The sequence below is a fragment of the Pseudorasbora parva genome, chromosome 13 (assembly GCF_024679245.1).
Source record: "Pseudorasbora parva isolate DD20220531a chromosome 13, ASM2467924v1, whole genome shotgun sequence".
NCBI classification, from domain to species: Eukaryota; Metazoa; Chordata; class Actinopteri; order Cypriniformes; family Gobionidae; genus Pseudorasbora; species Pseudorasbora parva.
In genome coordinates this window covers 16,310,057-16,334,719 of record NC_090184.1, presented here as the reverse complement: position 1 = coordinate 16,334,719, position 24,663 = coordinate 16,310,057, and the positions used below count along the sequence as shown (strand labels likewise).

Below are 24,663 nucleotides of genomic sequence, written 5' to 3'. Positions count from 1 at the left end.
ACCGGTGAGCCATCCTAGCAGAACCGAGGGGTGGAGGCGAAAACGGATATGGGGCGGTCAGCTTTTTCCTGACCTTAAGGGTCAGCATTTTCAACATTACATGTAAAATATGCAGCATCTTCATAGAGCCACCAGCGTTTCTAGTTCAGACTTCAGCCAGTTGAAATTGATGTAATAAAACAGCTTTTCTAAAGCAGAATATCTGCTACATGGAAAATATGAAGCAAAGCTAAAAACATTATAATGGTGTCGTTAATTGGTGACAGCAAGTACATTAGCCAGTATCACTAATGGCAATTATCAGAATTAAATGAAAATGAATGTACACATGTATGAATCAAATGTATGTTGTGCCCCCTAGATCTTTTGATTTGTATGAAAAGGAGGGTTTTTATCTTACACACATTCAGCCTTTGAATATAGATGCAACTTATGCCACTGAGCAAGGCTGACAGTCTAGACTAGAGTGTGAAGATGTGTAGTTTTATAACCAGAATCAGCGCTGTGTGTGTGTGTGTGTGTGTGTGTGTGTGTGTGTGTGTGTGTGTGTGTGTGTGTGTGTGTGTGTGTGTGTGTGTGTGTGTGTGTGTGCCTGACAGCATGAGCCGTCTCAAACCAACCAGACTTGACAGTTTGTCTAACACAAAGACACCTCTAGACATTTAAGTGTGTAACTAGGAATATATTTGCTTGATCTATCTATCTATCTATCTATCTATCTATCTATCTATCTATCTATCTATCTATCTATCTATCTATCTATCTATCTATCTATCTATCTATCTATCTATCTATCTATCTATCTATCTATCTATCTATCTATCTATCTATCTATCTATCTATCTATCTATCTATCTATCTATCTATCTATCTATCTATCTATCTATCTTGTCTGTCTGTCTGTCTGTCTGTCAAAGTAGGCCTATACCTTAAATCCACAATATGTGATTTTGCGCTTCTAGAGGTTGCTTATTGAAAATGCTTGATGACGCCTTGATTTCGCTGAGCTTTTATTATGCTCTTTTATCACATTAGATACATTTCAGTGTGTCAAAAGTTATGTTACAATGCTGCTCTGTGCGTTTGCTCGGTGGCTACTATGAGACATTAATTGCACACTGCAGTAAGATCGATATTAGGCACGGTAAAAACATGGTACTGGTACTGGTACATGGTAAATGAAGAAAACAAGATTTAAACAATATGGCTAACTGTGTTGAGCTATATAACAATCATTAGTTTTCTGTCGATGAATGTATCCTAACAGTTGCTCACCTGTCCAATAAGACATAATATATTACAGTTTTTCTCAGTCGCTTTGGTACATTTCTCGAATCAAACTCACAATTTGCAAAACAGTAAGTGCATTTCTCAAAACAGTTTGTACACATAGCAAAACACCATAGATAACCTGCAAAAGCCACTCTCTTACTCAAAATCCTTAGTTCATCTCTCAGAAGTAAATATCTGTGTCAATGAACATGTCAGTGCCATCAGAATGACAAGTCCTTGTGTCATTGTGTACGGATAAGACAGTCAGATTGTTTAGTCATGTTGTCAATATAACAGTTTACTCTGGAGGGATGTTCTGATGGAAACTATGGCTAAAGTTTTGATGACAAAACTTTTTGATCAAAACAATATTGTCAATTGTAGGTTACATCTTAGTGTATGTGTGAGTTTGATTGCAGGAAACTGGACAAGATTCACATTAACACTTTTACTGTTTGTACTGTCATTTGTTGACAGACCTCTCATTGCAATATTTCATATCTCATCGCGATACAGAAAGAAAAAAAGACAACACTGCATAACACAAAGAAAAAAACTAAACCAGAAATGTGAACGTCTAATGGAAAATATTTAAAATATTCTTGACATATTATGACAACCATTTTGCATGTAAAGACTTCTGCTATGAGCTTGTGCCTAAATGTTTGGGGGGGGGGGGTGAGACTATTCAACAGAGACCTAATATAATACATTTTGATCAACATGACATGAGCAACAGATAATGTAGAAAACAACAGAGAATTGTACATAATCCTTGGCATAGATGTACCAAAGCATTTGCAACTTGTTCAAAGAAATGAGAAACTGCTTTTTTATGTCACAAGTGACACAATGATGTGAGAATTGAACAGGGAGTTTTGAGAATTTCAATTCTGATCTGAGAAATGTACCAAAGCAACTGAGAAAAACTGTAAAGCGTCTTGTGTGTTTCCATGGTTTCTACAAAATAAAACCAGAAATCGAGGGTAACGATGTCATTGATAGGGGACAGTCCATGTCCTGGTTAAAATCTCTTATATCTCTGGATTTAAACCTTGTTGGAAATATTTGGGATAATGCAAGTACACAAGTCAACAAAATATATAACACTGTTCTGGTGGTTTTTGGATATTTTAATCCAAAAATCTTACATATTGTGCCTTTAATGGCATAAATTTATAATGGCATAAATTTAAACTAATTCATCTTCATTTATCTTTAAATATCATTCATTATGTTTGCACTTAAATATATTTTATAAAGTATATTATTTATGTAATAATTATTTTTTTAAAGATCTATCTACCCATGCATAACATTGCAACATATATGCCTTTCAGCTCACATAACACATCATTCATCTCTACTCATTGAAGATATTTTTAATTCTACATCCATTTCCACACATGAAAATGAGGCTGTGAGTGACTGACTGAAAAACAGTTCTTTCAATAGTTTCCACTGTCTTAATTAATTTTTTTACTTTTAATTTTTACAACATGTTTTCTAAAGTTATTTATTCACTGTAAGGGAATGTATTTTTGTGTTGTCTCGCCCCTCTATCCATGGACACCTGAGCTCTCCTGCTCCAAGGTCATATCCACGACTCCTCTTCCTGTGCCAATGGCAGCCTGCGTGGAGCCTGACTCAGTTTATCTCTGTCTCCGTAGCTGTTAACAAAAAGACTCCTCCTATCAGCTGCTGGATCTTCAGGGGGTGGGGCTGGATAAATGACCGATCGGCCTATTGCTCAACTGGAAACAATTAGTCATGTCTCCTCAGACACTTCTCGTGCTGTTTAATTAGCCTCATTAGGCCTGGTGGGCAGGACAGCCTGAGGGGACGTCCAGTCGCCATAACTGTGGATACTACTGTGCCGCAGTCAGGTTGACTGCTCCTCCATCTGACCCCTGGTTAGGATTCTATCGATCACCAATTAGGGTGTATTGATCTTTCTCAGACCCCCCCGGTGCTAATAACATAAGAGAGACAATTAAGAGGAAAGTGTAAGATAGCGCTAGAAGCTAACTCATGTGCTGTCTTGCTATGAATCATGCTGTATGGTTGTAGAAGCAGTGCAAAGAATCTCTTTTTAAACACAGGGTGCATTTTTTTTTAATGCATTTTATATGCCAAATTCTGAATAGCCTTAAAAGACCATGTGGGGGAAAAAATATATATCTTTAGCCATAGCAACAAGAATGCTGAATACCAGCTGAATACAGCAAGGCCAGGATGTGAGAACAGTTTAAACCATCATAAACAAACTAACTAGAGTGGTAAAAAAGGATAGATTATTGCAGTCATTGTTACTACTGTACTGTAATATCATAAGATTTGTACATGTTTTGAAGACAATACAAGTGATGCTGGCCTATTTAAAACATGTGATGCTAGTATAGTTGGTTGCTAGGATGTTTTTGGGTGGTTGCTGGGGTGTTGTTTAGTGATTGTTGTAGTGTTTTTGGTTGTTTGGTAAAAGGTTGCATTGCAAGGATCTTCTGGATGGTGGGCAGAAGGTTGCTTGTGTAGCCTCTCCTGTTCGACCCGCTCACTACAAGCAGGACTCGATCTCGGGTCTGCCGACATGAGAGTCGGACGCTCTAACAGTGAGGCCCTTTAAAACACCCTAGCAACACTGTATCAACCAAGCAATCATCTAGCTACCATCCAGAAGACCCTAGCAACCACCTAGCAATGCTTTAACAACCAAATACCCACACAGAACACTCTAGCAATCACCTAGCAACACCCTAGCAACTAATAAACCACACAGAACTGTTCTAGAAACCAAGCGGCCATCTATCAACCATAGAATATGTGTAAATGTAATCAGGCTGCAACCTCAGTCGCTAGAGCGTCTCTTGAGATCAGAGTGAGGTTTACTTGAACAGCGACTACTAGCTGGCCTCCGTTACACTTGTTTCTCTGGTATTTCGGGGTGGTTGCTAGATGTTACTGAATTACTAAATGTTAGTCAACAATAATAATAAAAATCTCTACTGTAAGTGGCAAATTCATGCAGTCGGTGACTGACATTTAAGTAATTATATATATATATAAATGCATGATTAGTCGACTAATGGTTTAAATGAACAACTACTAGTCGACTAAAAAATCTTTAGTTGGATTCAGACCTAGTTACTTAGTTGCTATAGTGTTGTTATAAGAGGTTATAAGAGGTTGCTAGATGGCCGCTTGGTTTCTATAACATTTCTGTGTGGTTTATTAGTCGCTAGGGAGTTGCTAGGTGATTGCTAGAGTGTTCTGTGTGGGTATTTAGTTGCTAAAGCTTTGCTAGGTGGTTCCTAGGGTCTTCTGGATGGTAGCCAGATGATTGCTCGGTTGATACAATGTCGCTAGGTTGTTATAAGGGGTTACTAGATGGTTGCTTGGTTTCTAGGACATGTCTGTGTGGTTTATTAGATGCTGGGGTGTTGCTAGGTTATTGATAGAGTATTCTGTGTGGGTATTTGGTTGCTAAAGCTTTGCTAGGTGGTTCCTAGGGTCTTCTGGATGGTAGCCAGATGATTGCTTGGTTGATACAGTGTTGCTAGGTTGTTATAAGGGGTTACTAGATGGGTGCTTGGTTTCTAGGACATGTATTTGTGCTAGTGTTCTGTGTGGGTATTTGGTTGTTAAAGCATTGCTAGGTGGTCCCTAGGGTCTTCTGGATGGTAGCTAGATGGTTGCTGGGTGGTTGTTTGATGGTTATTTGGTTGCTACGGCATTGCTAGGTGGTTGGTTGTGTCTTCTGGATGGTTTTTAGATGGTTGCTTGGTTTCGAGGACATTTCTGTGGGGTTTAGTAGTTTCTAGGGTGTTGCTAGGTGATTGCTAGAGTGTTCTATGTGGTTACTTGGTTTCTACAGCTGTTGCTAGATGGTTGCTAAGACATTTTATGCTGTTGTCTTGTCGTACATATTTTTTTAAACAGTTTTATCATCAGGTATGATAACAGAGTTTACACATCTGATGATAAAACGGTTAAAGAAATTGTTATTAACCATCTCTCTTATACTTTCACAAATAGCACCATTGGTACAGATGTGTAATACTAAACATTTTAAGGTTTTGTTCGAAATACCCTATGAGCTATGATATACAAATATAAAAACCATCTATAGAATCTATAATTTCATGATTGGTAGTAATACTGTAGTAGCTTTGGTATTTTGGCAGAAGTTATGGTTTCCATTGCAAATATATATAAGGCAGCAGACTTGCTCTTTTTTTTCACTGTGACCGCTTGATCTGCTTTATTCCCTTTTGGCTGTCACAAACATATTTTCCCTCATCTTATCTAATCCTTATCCCCTCTTGTCTCCCGCTATCTCCTGCTGTATCTGGCACCAGTCCTCTAACTAACCTACCTCTGCGTTTTCCTCCGTGACCCGGCTCCTTGCCCTCCTCTCACGTTCATTCCTTCATTCTGTCAGCCCCTTATGCTCCCTCGCCATCTGTCCCGTCTTGATCTTCCTCTCTGATTATCTCTCTCTTTCCCCTATCTGTTTCTCGCCGGACATCTACACATCTCTGCCGCTTTAAAGTAGATTCAGAGTAAGAGATTGGATGGGGGCCGGCGAGGGAATGACAGCGCTGCTCCAATACTGTCATGTCTCAAGGCACTCTCGCTCAGACTGCACCTGCCCCTCGCGCGAGCCTGGCCAACTGTCACTTAGTGGGGCATCTCTGCATGTTAAAGCTCTGAGATTTAAAAAACGAAGTCTCTTTAAGTTATGGTCTGTCACCTTTACATCAGAGGATCCGTCCATTCTAATTTTACAAAAAAAAGCTGAAACTCCTTTGAATTTGATAAATGTTGCCAAGTGAGAAATGAGTGATTTTTTTCTTCTTTTTTCCCCGTTTTATTAATTATTTATTTAGTTTTTGTAGAAAACATTTTATGGTAATTTTAGGGCCTATAATTGGACTATTGGACTTTTTATTTTTTACAGAATATAATAAAATGTAACATAAAAATTGTTACATTTTATTATATTGATATTGCTACCTTTTATACTACATTGCTACATTTTATACTACATTTTATACTGCATAAATCAAATATATAATATATTTAGGCTACATGGTACTGCAAGGTGCATCAAAGAATGCAATAATATGTCTTAAAAGCATGTATTTTCTATGTCCAAAAAGCACACAACTCTAACTCTAACTTTAAGTTTTCATTTTGCAAGTAGTAATGTATAGTTATGTAATACATTTTAATATATGCAATGGCATGAAATGTCTACATGAAGAATATACACAGTTGGATCATCATATATAATACAGCAGGAAATCATCATTTCAGTAAGCTTTGTTGTTTACGTTATGCAATATCAATTTTGTATATGCAGCCTAATATTACAGAGCACAGGTCCCAGTTGGACAGTTCTAGAGGATTTCGTTGAAAAAGGGGAAAAAAACACTACAGAGTGGGCCAAAATAGTATTTGGGCACTTAAGCCACGCTTAAAATGTATTCATTTTATTGCATTAGATAATACAAAATCAAATCAAGTGGTGTCTGCAAACAAATGCAGCTAGAGCTTTTATCAGAAATAACGTATCTTTTCAAACACATTTTTGCAATGACTTTTAGTCAAATGTTGTCAAGGTGATTTTTTTTGTAAATGTATGACGTTAGTCCTCTTCAAGTTTACACAGGTGGGGTTTAACCATCACTATCTCGCGACCAATATGTACATATTTTACGAGTTGGCTGCTGGCTAATTTGTACGATTTGTCTAAACCCCAGTGATGGGTAGGTTTAGGGGTGAGGTTTAGATGGAGGTCATTCATAGGAAATCATAGGAATGGGGCAACTCGCAAAATACGTACGATTTAGCAACAATCATACACATTTTTACAACCTCACTCGACCTCACTCAAATTACCGTGAGATTGGGTTGGGTTTAACTATCGAAATGTTTCAAATCCACAATGTGTTTCTTTTTTTTGTCTTAAAAAAGTCATATTATGCACTTTTAAAAAGCTTAGATATGTTTTCTTGCTCCAAAAACAGATTTTTTACATATCTGTCAGTAATGCTCTGGGGTGCGTTTCCCAAAACCATAGTTTCTAACCTATTAGCAACTTAGTTGGTAGGCAATGGGAAATTGCATTACAACCAACAAAGTTGCTAACTTAGTTAGCAATTTGTACGTATTTTACGAGTTGGCTGCTGGCTAATTTGTACGATTTGCCTAAACCCCAGTGATGGGTAGGTTTAGGGGTGAGGTTTAGATGGAGGTCATTCATAGTTAGTAATTATGGTTTTGGGAAACGCCCCCTGTTTAGTTCCTGTCTCTACATAGCCCCTCCATGAGAAAAATGTGATGCACTCTGATTTGCTGGCTGGCCCAGTGTGTTCAGACTATGATTGCCCTTATCATAACCCTGAGTTTTAACACACTATTAAAGCTGCATTCACAGGCCAGCGACTTTGTAGTCGCATTTCGCCAGTGGCTGACGGTGAGGTTGCTAGTGGGCGTTCCCTATGTTTATAAATGACATTCACACATTATTCCATGTTGTAGGCATAGTGTCGTTTTATTGCCACTAAAACTATTCTTAAGAGAAAAGACTACATATAAATGGAATTAGTACATAAAAGGTCAGATTTACTAAACCGGGCAAGTTAGCATGAGAGCACAATCCCATAAAAGCACAGATGGTAGTAGAAAGGTTCAGCATGTTATCTACTGACAAAATGCAAGCTAAAGAACACAAACGCAGCCGGATCATTTCCATAATGATTATCACAATCTACCAAGAGCAATGAAAATGAGCGGAAACCTTAGTAAAACCTTCATGACTTATTTAAATACTCTTCTCCCTAGATTTTTCGTCTGAAAGGGAAACTCCTATAATTGCGTGCAATAAGGTCAGCCACAGAAATAACCATGCCTTTTCAGCACAACATTTTCACTACGTGTCTTTAGTAAATCCAGATAGTAGTTTTTTACACCAAAAGAGGGTTTGCGCTGGCGCAAGCTGTTAGTAAATCTGGCTCTTAAAGGTAAAGACAAACAGCAAGTGCTCTTTGCCATCAAGGCTATTTATCTGCAGCACAAGCACCAGTCTGTCTGGGATCATGAAGCCATTCAGGCACAAAGACAGCAAGCCGAATACCCCATATGTATGCATAGCCTATCATAAATTATAGGACACTGCCGACACTGTCCACTACATAATGTAATAACAGATCACGTGCGCTCCACTAACTTCACTCCTATTGGTTGTTTCTCCCAGAAGTCGCTCTTTATTTGGGTACACCTACATCCTGTCGCCAATGGTCACTGTCACTCGTGTCACTGAAAATTGCAAGCTCTCCATTGTAATGAATGAGATCATATTGCTTTGTCGATGCGGGTCGCTGGCAATGGACACACAGCATAATACAACTCAACCCGGCCTCGCCCCTTTTTCCCATATACCTTGGGCAGAAATTATTTAAATGAGGAATATATTGCAGTGTATGTTCCCGGATGAAACCTCAAAGCTACAACCGAGGCACTTCAGGGAGTTCAGAAACAGTGATGAAGAGAATAACTCCCTTTTGAGTGACTTTGCTGTAACTTTGCTGACATTTTTCAAGCTCAAACATCAACATTACATTCTAAGGTTTAATAGGTCCTCTTTAAATACTACTTATTTACTTTAGTAATTACATTTTTATAGGGAAAAAGGGAGTAGAGCAAGTTCGGCAAAAGGCGTATTCGAACTCTGGTCGATTTGCGTCAGAACTTTCTGCCACGTGCCTAACCCCAAACACGCTATTGCTATTATTTAGCCTGACAAGCCAGACCCACATCAAGATGTTTGGTCTGGAAACTCACCATAGACAGGGCTCAATCCGAGGAGCGGGATAAACAGTTGTCTTTCAAACTCCCTCTGGACGCAATAGGATAGCGCTACACCAACCAGAGCAACGAAGGTGAAACAGAGCTCGTTGATAGATTAAACATTCACCGTATCCGGTCGGCTAAACTCCGAACACATCTTCCCTTTTTAAAAATGACTTCAGTGCCGTTCTTTGTTCTTTTCTCAGAGAAAAGCTTAACTCCAAGTCTTCCAGAATCGCAGTCAAAGCTGATTCGAAAGACCACCGCCGTTCGCCAGTTTCTGTGTTTACTAGAAGCACGCAAACACAACTCGGCCGTCGTCATTATGGCCCCGCCCACCGACTCTATACACGATGTGATTGGTCCGGCAAGAGTTAGGGGAATACAGCTCAGAAGGGTATTGAGAGTTCCTAGACGACACTTGCGGGCAGATTAAATTTGCTGCCGCTAGGGTGCGTCTAGATTTCTAGCGTCTAGATAGGCTAGCTATTATTGACAATCTAGCATCTTCCATAATTTTGTCTGGGCCAGGCATTAGTGGGGGGAGTTAGTGTAAATAGCCTCTGCCAACAAGAGGGGCTATTTGCATCTATTGCTATTTAGCTGTTTGCAAATCTCTTGTTTTAAAATTTGAAACCAAACAAATGTGATTGTCCTCTCTTTCAAATATATCAATTTCTTTGATGATACTTTGTCTGATGCAATGACATGCTTAAGCAAGCTGAAATGTTTTTTGGGGGCAACTATTGGTTTTTTTGTTGAGGGGTTGCTTCAAATAGCACGTTTGCCTTGAAGAGCTCCTCCACCTGTTTAGATGAAGCAGGTTTATGTAGTGTTCATTTTGCCTCCCACTGAGACGGCATCTGTTGATTTTTCTGGAGGCTCATTACAGAACACATAGAAATGAGGGCATACTCCTTGTTGTTTAGGGCACATATTGACCTCCTGCCCTCCCTGATCTGTCGACTCTTAGCCCTAGATTTAAAGAAATGGTTCATGCAGAAATTAATATTCTGTGATTATGTAGCCTTTTGAAAACCATATGACATGTGACCATATGAGCATGTCTTACGTAGATATTTACGACATGTCCAAACACTAAATGTTTAGCATTACATTGTCAATGTTTAGTCCCCACTGACATGAATTTAATCTCTGTCTATATCCTCTCTCTCTCTTTCTTTCTGTTTTTCTCTGTCAGTTCGTTGGCCATGTCTAAGGTTGCAGGAAAGAAGCTGCACTGGCGCTCCAAAGTGCAGGAGACGTTCATACCGCTGGTGGGCGGCTCTGGAGAGCTGGGAATTGCCATCGGAGGCGGGGCCGATTATGGAGAGTTCCCATTCGTCACGGCTGCACCAGGGGGAGGGATCACAGTTGGCGATATCATCATAGAAATCGGGGGGACTCCTGCTTTGGGCCTGACTTTAGGAGATGTGCGTGGGCTCCTCAACTCCTGCCCCCATCCAATCCGCATCAAATCAGTGTCTCCAGGTAATGTTGCATTTCTCACATAACTAGTCTGAATGTATATCATATCATTGTTAGTTGTTCTTGCTATTGCAAGCATCATTACTGCTACAGCTCACAATTTGGGATAATCACACTTACAAATCACTCAGAATAACATAGCAAACACCCTAGCAACCACTCAGCAACAGCATAGCAACACCCTGGCAACCACCCACAACACCCTAATAGTGTGTAGTTGTTTTCACTGTCTCTCATTTACAAATGCACTACCATTCAACAGAATGAAATTAATACTTTTATTCTCTAAGGACAGATTCAGTTGATCCAAAGTGGTGGTAAATACGCTCATAATGTTACAAAATATTTTCAAATAAATGCTGTTCTCTATTCATCAAAAATATTAAGCAGCACAACTGTTTTCAACATTAATAATAATTCAACATAGTAATAAAAATGTTTCAGTCAGCGTATTAGATTGATTTCTGAAGGGTCATGTGACACTGAATACTAAGCTTTGCCATCACAAACATTTTATATTACATTTTAAAATATTTATAAAAAATAAAAAACAGTTGCAACTGTAACTGTACTTTTAATGTATTTTTTGACTGTTATTTTAGTATAATTCATATAATATTTATGAATACTTTAAATTCACTTTTACTTTTATATTTTCAGTTTAATTTTAGTTAAGGTTTTAGTAATCTTGTTCTGTGCTTTAGTCATTTTTATTAGTTGTTTTTAAATATAGCTTTAATTACATTTTTATTTTAGTTTTAGCTTTAGCTATTTTAGTACTGTTTTAATTTAGCTTTATTTCAATAAACAGATTCTTGTCAGTATTCTTTTAAATTTTCAACCACCATGTCAACAGCATAACATTCAAAAACATAAAAAATATCTTACTGACCACAAAGTTATCAACGATTGCGTAAATTGATGTATTTCAAGTAAAATATTCATGAAGTATTCATGATGTTTTGACCACTATATCAACTATTCTTAATGTCATAACAGTATGACATACTCCCACAGCAGAAAAAAAACATGTTTTTTTTAAGCAGAGCAAATCCATCTTTGTCAACTCTTTATAGAGTTTGGTCCCTAGTTGCAGGATGGTGGTATTTATGTCACATGGGTTGTATTTCACCCTTAGGGGGCGCCGAAATTTATCACATGGTGTCATGGCATGGATGTTTTTTTTTTTCAAACTGTATGTCACACCTGACCATGACTTCCTCGTCCTCTGTCCTCTAAATGATCAAACCGAGTCCCCCCCCCCCCCCACCCCCACCCCCCTCTGCTGTTCTCTCACACCTATAACATCTCCAACTACTAACTGCAGACAATTCAACTGAGCTTTTTTTCAGTGAGGTCATAATTCACTGTTGCATTAGCTGATGAGAATATCTCATATACCTAGAAATGCAGGATTATGCATCCTGTTATGCTATTAATATCATCTTTTGATCTGCCTGTGTATCCTATATAACACAGTGGCCACAGAGAAGAGGAGCTTTGTGCTAATTCTGGCACATCTATTTTAAAAAAAAAGATCAATATGTCCCTGCTGAAATACATCCAAGCCTTTATAAAAGCAGCTTTGTCTTCCAAACAGCGGAATTGATCATAGTGAGAGTTTTTTTTCTTTTCATTTAGACCTAGTTATACCTCTTTCATTTCCATTGTTTTATGTTGATTTTGCACTAATGCAATTTACAGAATTGTTACTGGGTGATTAGTTATTATACTCAATTTTATATTTAAAGAAGAACATTTGAGTGATGCTTGCCTGTGCAAAATATGCCACCATGATGTGTGATGTGGTTCGAACTTCTGGCTGGTTTCCAGATCATTGTTAAATGGCCGCTGAGGTGTTCTGAGTGGTGTTTAATGCTTTGCTATGTGGTTTTTAAAGTAGTTTTGGTAGTTGCTAGGGCGTTGCTATGGTGTTCTGGATGGTTGCTAGATGATTGCTATGGCAGGGTGTGGCAGCTGCCATACCTTGGCTGCCAGGTCAGATCAATGTAAGTAATATATTTATATATATATATATATATATATATATATATATATTTTTTTTTTTTTTTTTTTTGTAGGATTAACAGTTATATTACTATATGCAAGATATAAAATTGTATTGTTAAATAAAATAGAAAGTAAGTATATTAAAATGATCTGGTAGTTATATTATTGTCATGTGTGTTCAGCGACACTGCCAGTATTTACAACATGATTTTGCAAGTTGTGTAAGTTACTGGTAGTGAGAATCTGTTCATTATCTCTGAAAACGTTAAATTCATTTATATTTAGCGCAAGTTTACTAAGTTCTGCATGCCCACAAAAATCCTCTCATTATTATAAACAAAGCGGAAACAATGTAAATAAGAGATTTTTGCAATTTTGACAAGATTAATTCAAACGGGTGCTTTCACAATTTCAGTTATTTTGAAACGTTCTTTACTCACTACCTAATTTCATTCGCAACCTGTCGCTGTTCGTGACATGACTTTTCCTACATACTTCAGTACATAAATAGACTAAATTTAATTTAAAATGCAAGATTTAAAAGTGCAGTTCAAAATGCTTACGCTACGTCTGGCGACATTGCTCGTCTGACGTAGCGTAAGCATTTTGAACCACAAGAGGCGCGGGCACTACACTTTTTTTCATGAGTTGAGTACGGACAGTATACCGTACATACATTTTCAGTGGAGAGACAGAAAGCTCTCGGACTAAATATAAAATATCTTAAACTGTGTCCTGAAGATGAACGGAGGTCTTACGGGTGTGGAACGACATTAGAGTCATTAATGACATCATTTTCATTTTTGGGTGAACTAACCCTTTAAGACCACTGCCACCAATATTTTTTTTTCTAAGATCAATTTATTTTGGGACACAGCCCAAATTATTGTTGACTGCATTAGTTATTATGAATTATGAATCTTATGAACTTCAGAATGTAACTAGTACCACATTGTTTTATGCTAAGAACATGAATGATGCCTCAAATCTCGCGGCTTACTTTTCAGATCAACTTTGAATGATTTTAATGATCAACCTGGGCTTACTGTGTTTTTTGGGAAATGCAGCCCTGGCTGAATGAGGTAGACAGAGTTCAGCGAGAGCAGCCGGCCAGCATTAGTGTCCTTCCAGAATGTCATAGCGGTCATTTTGTACCTACATGCTGTGTGCGTGCGTGTGCTCATGTGGTTGCGGGGCTTATGTTCCTTTATGAGAACTGTGAGCTGCGTTTTATTACTAAGAGAGGTGGGGTGGGGGTGGGTCTGTCATTTTGATGGGTTCGAGAGGCACTCTGTTCATCTATAACAGCCAAGTGGCCTGTCATCAGAGACCATAAACCACAGCAGATGAAATAAAGAGATCAGCCATGTTGAGTGGAGCACTGGGCAGCCGTGCCAAGACTGTGTGTGTGTGACATTTTTCACTTTAATCCAAGGCTGTGTGTGTTTGTGGGAGAACGTCTCTATGGCACACACTTTTCATTATAACCCGTATGTGGTTCTACATAGTGTGATATGGCATTATACTGACCATAAAAGAGTGAATTCATTGTGGTCTTTAGTAGCATTTCTTTTCTGGCTGGATGGTAGAACAACCCTGGCTTCATTTGATTGATTAGAAACACCTCTAATATCTACAAAGGTTAATCAATACTGCCTCCAGGGACAAGACAGAATGTATCTGTGTGTGTTTATTTTAGCAAGCTCTTCAGTTTTTTTGAATTGCAGATTTTGAAGTGGGTAAGCACTTTACCTTGATTCTAAATGTTAATTTATGGTATATTTTCACTGCATGTGTTAAAATAATGAGAGTGTCTCTGTTTGTTTGTTTGATTGTCCGTCTTTCTCTTTCTAATTCCTCATCTGTCTTTCTTTTAGGCTCAACTCTATGCAAGGATCTAAGGTTGTACCTGAGCAAATGTTTCACCCCGGGTTCCATGGACAGTCAACTCCAGCAGGTGATCAGAGAAAACCTCTACTTGAGAGCCGTGCCCTGTGAGTACCCCCACAAAATATTGCTTTGAGAGTTTAAAATACCTAGACTGGGTAAACCCAGCCTGATCTGACAGCGATTTGATTTCGCCCCGCAGCTCAGACTTGAAACCTGTACATTCATTTATCCTGTTTCTGTCACACTTTTGCGAGAACCAATCACAGACTGGCTTATCCACCTGGCGCGCTATTGGTGGGTTTAATACAATGACGGATAGAGAAGTATGGATCAATACCTGTAGATCACGCCTCTTGTGGTCTGATTTGTTGAAGGACTATCCAGTTGCGTGCAGAGTCATTTGAATTATGCCTGCTGATCACTCCTCTTGTGCAGTAGAAAATACAGAGCAGACTCCACAGACCAATGTTCAGTCTTTGGATTGAAAGATTGAGCTTGGTCTGGTGGTACCAGACAATAAAATACCTATATCCCATCTTTGAATGTTCGCAGAATTTTAGCTAACGTTCTGGCGAGGTTCTCTCAAACTTATGAATAATTGTTCTTCCAGAAATTATGTTCTCAAAATGATGTTCTCAAAGACTCTTTTTACATAATTCATTGAACATTTTCTTTTTGTTGGATGTTCGTCTAAGAGGCCCTTCACAATGCGCTACTTTTTCATTGTCTTTCTATGTAAAGACACTAGATGAACGTGTACAACCGTTACGTGTTTTGCAGCGTCTTGCGCATGACACAGCGTTCTAAAAAGGCAGAGCTCAAGTTCAAATAAGTTCAACTTTTAAAAAACATGTCTCGAGACCTTGCGTTTTTCCCCATTCCACTGTTTATATCGTGCTTTTTTCAAAGCAAAAATGTTATGTGTCCCTAATATGAGCCCTAACAATGTTTTTTATTTTTGTGTGAACATTTGAAAATATAATTTTCATAACTTTAGAACAGTTTTTTTTTGCTAGCTATATGGAAGTCTAATTTATGTCGGTTTATATCTATCTGTCACTAGTATTCTGTCAGAAACAGAAAGAAAAAAGTTACTGTTTTCCAAACAGGTTTCCCAAACACTTTCCCGCTTCTGTCATTGGTCAAACAAACAGATAGCTCCACCCCAATCTCACATTATTGGTTGAGCTGTTGCTGTGTCTTATGCTGCCTTCACGTGCTATCGGAATTATCGTAAAGAGTTTAGGAGGTAAAAATGGCACATGAATCAATCATTTACTTAGAAACTATTTATTTACAGTAAGAATATAAGATAAAATCATGTGGATAGCCTAACTCAAATGAGTTGGTTTTAGAAGGATTTTGGAAGAAGGATTTAGTACTGTTTGAGTGCACATTGAAATATTTGTATTATATTTACATTTTATGATGTTATGATCTCTTCTCAAAAGACAAATCTGAAGAAGACTAAAGCAAAATTCTCCATTTGCTCCATTTCATCGCTGTCAGAGATGTTATATGTCATTTTTCAAGGTTAAACACACATAAGTACCCGAAGCACATAAGTTTAAACAAGAAAATAAGCCTGTTATTTCATGCAACAGCACTTAACATCTTGCACGCTTGCTGATCAAGCTCAAGGTACGGCAGTTTTCCTGATGAAGTGTTAATTGGCGTGTGATCCATTTAATAGAAAGCAGGTGTTGACAGCTCCAACTGGTTTCACTGCGACAAGAAAGGAAGGATGCGAGGGAATGATAGAGAGACAGAGGGGGGAAGGTGAAAGATCATTATCAAAGCAGTAGTTGCGGCAAAAATCATTGTTATTTATATATGACACCCTTATAAAATTTCAAATCCAGCATACTGTTTTTCCCCCATGCGGAATGCCAAGATATGTCTGAAGAATCTTATACAGTTGTTATAATTTATATAATCCTTTAATATGAGCAGTGGTGTTTTGAATAAAAGGGAAGTTCTCTGTGTGAGAGAACTGTTGAATATGGCCTTATAACACGTGTATGCTTTTCACTTAGCTTTTCATGCTCTTTTCTATCAGTCTTCTCTCTTTCACACCCTCCTTTCCGCTCAACTCCCTGTTGCTTTAATGTTTTTGTGCCCTTTATCCCGAGCTTTAAAATCCTAATTATATTTTGAGTAATTTCTCTCCCATTTTAATCTTTGTGCGGTGATAAGACATAGATTTGGATTAACCTCCATCAAAATCATAAGCTTTTGTTAAGTAGATGAAGTTCTGCTAGTTTTTACGGTGGAATTATTACCAGAGACAGTAAAAGGATGGGGAAATAGACCACTCATACAAAATAGCAACACAGTCTCACAAGATATTATGAGATGGCGATTACGCATATATATGTATGGCATGAATCATATGAAAACATGTAGTTTCAGAAAAAAGCATGGAGGTTCTCTCCTAACCTCACCCATAGATAACTGTCACTTGGCTAAATGCAAATTGTATGGAACCATGTTAATGAAAATTCATACGAATTAGCCTCCAATTTGGCAAAGGCAAAATAGTTACGTATTGCCATGAGATTGTGTTGCAAATAAATGGGAAAAATTATAGGTATATGTCCAGGCTTTCAGTTAAAAGAGCCAATCACTTTTTTCATTGAGTTTACTTATTCTATAATGTACCAGATAACCCTAAAAAGGTTTATTGTGTGCCATGAGCTAGATAAGCAATTTGTTATTTAAATCTTGTCAAATTGTATTGCTGATTTGAAATATCGGTAACAGTTTATTTTAAGGTTATTAACTATTTAAGGGGGGGTGAAACACTCAGTTTCAGTCAATCTCATGTCAATCTTGAGTACCGATAGAGTAGTATTGCATCATTCATATCTCCGAAAAGTCTTTAGTTTTATTATATTTATAAAAGAAATATAATCTGTACCGAGTCTTTCCGGAAAAAACCAAGCGCCTGGAGGCGTATCGTGTGGGCGGAGCTAAAGAATGACGAGCACGCAAAGCGGTGATGTCTTCAAGTGTGGAGAAACCCATGGCTATCGATTCTCAGCTAATACAGATAATGATCCAGAATCAGATTCGGAGGCTGAAATAAATTGAACAGGAGAAGCAGCAACAGCAGGACGTCCGTCTCTGTGGTATGGACTGTATTTAGTGGCCTGTCAACATTTGTGTGTGTTTACTCGCAGTTTATGAGGACATGAGTCGGTTTATGGACTATTGTATGCGACTAAACCTTAGCAGTAGCAAGCAAAACGGTTTTGCACGTCAGACTAGTGTAACGTTATACATAAAACAACAATTGAGTAATGTTAGCGCATTTGAATGACGAAGCACGCGATCGTGTCATTTACTGATGTTTACTCACGCGACGAGCCAACAGCACAGACATTTGAAGCAGTTTTACTCACCGGCTGCTTCCAAAGCAGGACCGAACCTTTATCGCTGGGGCTGCTCCGTCAAAAACACACTTCTTTGGTATGATTTGGTGAAGTCCTGACAGCAGTGACTTGCTGTGCTGAAGCATTGAAGTCGCTTGATGTCACCCATAGGAATAAAGTGGAGCGTGGCGCGGAGTGTTTATGGGCGTGCATTTCCTCTCTCGCTCTAGTCACGCGCGCACCCTACCGGGAGAAGAGCCCATACAAGGACCTTCCGCTCTATTAACGTCAAGCCGACCCATACGCGAAAAAAACTCTCCGAAATTTGTGAGAAACCGGAAGGAGTATTTTTGACACAGAAATACTCTATCAAACGTCCAACATTAGTTTTTGAAACTTTGTCTATGTTTAGGATGGGAATCCAAGTCTTTAACAGTGTAAAAAGCTCAGTATGCATGAAACAGCATTTCACCCCCCCTTTAACTAGTTGCTTATTAGCATGCATATTACTAGGATATTGACTGTTTATTAGAAGTTTTAAAGCACATATTAATGCATTATTCTGCGTGACCTTATTTAACATCCCTTAACCCTACCCAATACCTAAACTTAAATGCTACAAAAACTACCTTACTAACTATTAATAAGCAGCAAAAAAGGAGTTTATTGAAGGAAAAATTGTAGTTAATAGTGAATATGTGTTCCCCATACTAAAGTGTTACCAAAATATATTATTGAAAAAGAATCAGAGAATCAATCTTTCCTCACTCATTTTGATTGGATCTGTATTTGTATGTCTCTTATAGTATATATTCTGTATTGGTTTGGTTCTGTTCTGGTTCTGTTCGCTTAATGTGTATGTTGACTTCAGGTGCATCTCAATCAGCTCCCAGCTTCCTTCTGGCCAGGGAGTTGGCCATTTCAGAGGGAAATGTCATCATTTACTCACCCTCAAGTTGTTCCAAACCCGTATACATGTATTTGTTCTGCTGAGCACAAAAGAAGATATTTGGAAGGATGTTTGTGAGCAAACAGGTCTCAGCAGCCACTGAATAACATAGTGTGGTGGTGGGGGGGATACTATGGTAGTCAATTGCTGCCGAGATCAGCTAGGTTAAAATCATTTATCCAAGTATAGTACTTTATACAACAACTTGAGGATGATTCAATGATGACAGCATTTTCATCTTTGGGTGAACTATCTCTTTTATGGGCTGTCACAATTGCAGAATTCTTCCAGGGCACTGAAACATTCGCTCCCTAAAAAGTCCCACAATGCACCATAAAAAAAACAGGGAGCATCGATGCTCAATATGTTCCCTTAACTGAAAGCGCAAAACTTAAATCACATGAGTCAACTCACTACACATAACCACATGCGATAGATGTTTTTACAAATACAAACCATTACTTTATTTTAATTCAGCAAACACATATAGGTAATGAATGTAATCTAGCTAACATTTATAATATATTTACTGCTACAATGTTGCACGTATATGTAATAACATTACGAGTAATGTTGAAAGATATCAGCTCTGCCGATGTTCATATCAGTAGTGATGTTGTACAATGAGGACTTAGATAGAAATAGAGTCATCAGTGTCCTAATGTTTAGTGAGCCAGCGTCCAAAGATCCGTGATGGATATTGAGTTGGAGCCAGGATTTGTGTTTCCTGACATGTATATGTGCCTGCATTTTGACACTGGTGAAATACATGAAGAAAATGTCCCTGTGAATGCTTTATATTAATAAGTAGGTCTAAATCAGGGTGATGACTTATATTAGTGTTATATGGTCAAATCTAACTTGTATAGTTTTTTTCAGTGTTTGTTTAAAAGCATCCAATTTATGCAGACTATTTAATAGATGGGTTGTCATTTTGTCAATACAATATATAACAATACAATATACAGGGTATGATTTTACCCCAAAACTAAACAAAACGATAACTGTAAAATCACGTTTTATTCGTCCAGCTGTTTCTATTGCAGCAATCCATTTGCTTCTCTTTTTTGTAGCTTTCAGTAGTCTGTAAAAATATACCTCAGATTTCTTGTCAAATCTGTTTTGTAAAATCTCAAAGCTCTTTCTCGGTTTAAATGTGTTTTGTGTGTATTTGAAGCATTAATGCTGCGAACCAATGCTGCCGCTCAGTCTTTTTGCCACTCAGTGGGCGTAACCGCAGGCTCTCTTCTGATAGTGTGGGGTGTGTTACCAATATGGCCGCAGATGGCCGCAGAGTGAACTGGCTTGCCTCAACGGGACTTTGATTATATTGCAAAACATTCGTGGCCATTTTGGGAACTTCCTGGTGATGCTGGCTCTCTGTCTTTTCATTGTTCCTCACACATTGTATGACAAGTTTTTAGTCAGCTCTCGTAGCTCGGACATGATGCCGCATGGTCTGGCGCTGCACGTGTGTTTGAGCGTGTGTGGGAGTGTATTTGAAACATTGCGTAGACTTGAGTGGGGTAATCTCTGATTTATAGTGAAGTAGGTCATGCCGAGCTTGACGGTGCCCGCCGTGTGCCATTCTGCTTGCTGACACAACACACACGCACACACACACACACACACACACACACACACACACACACACACACACACACACACACACACACACACACACACACACACACACACACACACACACACACACACACACACACACACACACACACACACACACACACACACACAATAACTGCAGGCATGCCTTTGAGCTTGGCTTTGGCTCTTCCAAAACACACATAGGCTTCATTTGGGATACAGCAACACACTTTATGATTCATATGTGCCGCTCTCACATGGACATCCGCAAACATTCATTATTCAAATAATTACACAGGACAGTGAACACACAAAACACACTGTTCTGCTTAGTTTTCTTCTTTGTCTCAATCTGTGCTGAATGATGAAAGGGCCCTTACAGCTAATTTCAATTCCCAATGTTCTCCTCACCTAAAAATTCTACTGTTAGTCCTGGAGAGACAAGCAGTTTGTACAAACAGAGATGTTTACAGATGTTTCAGCTGCTGATGTGTGATAATTTTAGTCATCATGCTGCTTAATTTTGGAGTCATCTATTGTGTTTGAACTTGCAGACAAAACGTTCAGTCTAAATCTGATTATTTGTGTATCTGATTGGAATATTTTTTTGATGACTGCACTCAGATATGTACAAAATCAAGTTTGGCCTGACAGTCTAAACACAGGTTCAATTAAAAATATTTGGGCATAATGATCATTGGAGAAGTTGCATTTAGCCCTCTTTGATGATATATTCAAGATACTGTCTGATTATTACAGTAAGACTGATTCCACTGCGTAATTTGCCAAACTGACAGATTGCATTTTAAAAAGCTGATTCTATTATGATAATAAACAGAGTTCAGATTATGATTAATAATCATCACAAGGCAGTCAAAGCTTTAAAGGACACAATTTGGTCAGAGGAAATGGATCATGACGTCTTTCCACTGCGTGCAGTTATCAAAGTCCCTAAATCAAGTCAGTCCACTCAGTGGCCAACTTGCTAACAGTAGCTATTTTTGTATGTGTCACTTATTTTTAATGATTTTCTCATTGTTATACTATCTAAAGCAGGGCTAATCAAATCTTGCCCTCGAGGGCCAATGTGCTGCAGAGTTTAGCTCCAACCCTAATCAAACACAGCTGAACATGCTAATCAATGTCTTCAGGATCATTAGAAAATCACAAGTGGGTGTGTTTGATCAGGGTTGGAGCTAAACTCTGCAGCGCATTGGCCCTCCAGGGCAAGATTTAAATAGCCCTGCTCTAAAGTGTTACTGAAATTGGTGGAGCAATTATACAATTAACTTAAAAACATTTATTATTATGTTACTTTATTACTTAAATGCAAAGTAACACATAACATTACTTGTGTTTTAAAGAGTGACAGATATTTTCATTATCAGCTTCATTATCATTATCAGCATTATCATCATCAATATCACCCTTACAAAAAATAAGTATACTTCAAGTTAATTTATTCATAAGTATTCGTAAACTTTACTTATGTAGTAAGTATACCAATAGAAATATACTAGTAGTATACTTGTAAGTGTACAAACCCGATTCCAAAAAAGTTGGGACACTGTGCAAATTGTGGATAAAAAAGGAATGTAATAATTTACAAATCTCATACACTTATATTTTATTCACAATAGAATTTAGATAACATATCAAATGTTAAAAGTGAGACATTTTGAAATGTAATGCCAAAAATTGGCTCATCTTGGATTTCATGAGAGCTACACATTCCAAAATAGTTGGGACAGGTAGCAATAAGAGGTCGGACAAGTTAAATGTACACATAAGGATGGGCTGGAGGACCAATTTGCTACTTATTAGGTTAATTGGCAACATGATTGTGTATAAAAAGAGCCTCTCAGTGTGGCAGTGTCTCTCAGAAGTCAAGATGGGCAGAGGATCACCAATTCCCCCAATGCTGCAGCGAAAAATAGTGGAGCAATACAAGAAAGGAGTTTCTCAGAGAAACATTGCAAAGAGTTTGATGTTATCATCATACAGTGCATAATATCATCCAAAGATTCAGAGAATCTGGAACAATCTCTTTGTGTAAGGGTCAAGGCCGGAAAACCATACTGGATGCCCCTGATCTTTGGGCCCTTAGATTGCACTGCATCACACACAGGAATGCTCCTGTAATGGAAATCACAACATGGGCTCAGGAATACTTCCAGAAAACATTGTCAGTGAACACAATCCACCGTGCCATTCGCTGTTGCTGACTAAAACTCTATAGATCAAAAAAGAAGCCAAACTATCTAACATCTAAACATGATCCAGAAGAACAGGCGTTTTCTCTGGGCCCAGGCTCATTTAAAATGGATTCTGGCAAAGTGGAAAACAGTTCCGTGGTCAGACGAATCAAAGTTCTTTTTGGAAAACTGGGATGCCATGTCATCCGGAATAAAGAGGACAAGGACAACCCAAGTTGTTATCAGCGCTCAGTTCAGAAGCCTGCATCTCTGATGGTATGGGGTTGCATGAGTGTGTGTGGCATGGGAAGCTTACACATCTAAAAAGGCACCATCGATGCTAAAAGGTATATCCAAGTTCTGGAACAACATATGCTCCCATCTGACTCCCATCCAGACGTCGTCTCTTTCAGGGAAGGCCTTGCATTTTCCAACATGACAATGGCACACCACATACTGCATCATTTTCAACATCATGGCTGCGTAGAAGAAGGATCCGGGTACTGAAATGGCCAGCCTGCAGTCCAGATCCTAGTATTACTGACTACAACAGTACTACAGTTGAACTTGCATGTATACGGATAGTTTAGTAATTACATATTTGTTTAGTAGTTTTATACTGCAAGTATACTTCTATATTCCTTTTTAGGTCTTAATTTTTATGCTTTAAATATATCTGTATATACAGGTAATGAAGCTGATTTTGTTGTATGCCGCAGTCATGTTAGAACAGAAAGAGCCCATCCCCAAACTGTTCCCACAATTTTGGGAGCATGAAATTGTCTTGATATGCAAAATGTCTTGATATGCTGAAGCATTAAGAATTCCTTTCACTGGAAGTAAGGGGCCAAGCCCAACTCCCACACCAGAATCCAGCCTCTACCAAACTTTACACCTGGCACAATGCAGTCAGGCAAGTACCGTTCTCCTAGCAACCCATCAAACCCAGACTCATCCATTAGATTGCCAGACAAAAAAGTGTGATTCGTCTCTCCAGTGAAAGGAACTCCACTGCTCTAGAGTCCAATGGCGGCATGCTTTACACCATTGCATACAACACTTTACATTGCACTACCGTGCTGTAAGGCTTCAATGCAGCTGCTTGGCCACGGAAACCCATTCTATGAAACTCTCTATGCACTGTTCTTGAGCTAATCTGAAGGCCACACAAAGTTTGGTGGTCTGTAGCCATTGACTCTGCAGAAAGTTGGTGACTTCTGCGCACTGTGTGCCTCAGCATGCGCTGACCCCACTCTGTTATTTTATTCGGCCTACCACTTCATGGCTGAGTTGCTGTTGTTCCCAATTACTTCCACTTTGTTATAATACCACTAACAGTTGACCATGGAATATTTAGCAGGGAATTTCACAAATTAGCTTATTGCACAGGTGGCAACCTATCACAGTACCACGCTTGAATTCACTGAGCTCTTGAGAGTGATTCTTTCACAATTGTTTGTAGAAGCTGTCTGCGTGGCAATCGAAGTGATTGGAAACCTGAATTCAGTACTCTGGTGGGGTATCCCAATACTTTTGGCAATATAATGTATAGACTTTTCTGTCAGTATAAGTTAAGTGTAATTGTACCTTAACCCTAAGTATATTTCTGAGAAGTACATAAAAAGTAGACTAAACGTAAAACATTCTCTTTTTTAGTTTAAAAGAAGTATATTAATAGCAAACTTGAATAAGCTTCTTTTTTTGTAAGGGTAGTGCTGCAAAAATAATTCACAGCAATCGTAATGCGACACCACATTCGATATTACATATTTAACTTGCGAAACAGCATACAAATGACCAAATAAAGATTATTCTTACTTCAATGCAAAATACAGGTTATTTGATAATAAACTTTCATTCATGGTGATGTAGTGAAAATTGTGGTATAATAACAACAATATAGGTGTACTCAACAGCAGAGCTATTGTAATGCAGTTCTGCCAGGTGTAGTATAAATATATAAGCACATTTTCATTTTGTCAGCAGTTTCTTTTCATATCACTCTCTTGTTTGTTGCCGTTTTGGCTTT

The 24,663-nt window shown here is 38.4% G+C and overlaps 1 protein-coding gene across 5 annotated transcripts in view; it reads left to right on the top strand.

Annotated features, from left to right (window-relative positions):
* The window catches only part of LOC137038593 (novel protein similar to vertebrate membrane associated guanylate kinase, WW and PDZ domain containing 1 (MAGI1)), a 140,288-nt gene that overhangs the window by 22,364 nt on the left and 93,261 nt on the right, over positions 1–24,663 (top strand). For all 5 annotated transcript variants that reach the window (XM_067413299.1, XM_067413300.1, XM_067413298.1 and 2 more), the window contains exons 2-3: positions 10,325–10,614; positions 14,499–14,615. In XM_067413299.1, coding sequence (XP_067269400.1) covers positions 10,335–10,614; positions 14,499–14,615 — 397 coding nt within the window. In that variant the 5' untranslated portion in view covers positions 10,325–10,334. The remainder of the gene's footprint in view (positions 1–10,324; positions 10,615–14,498; positions 14,616–24,663) is intronic.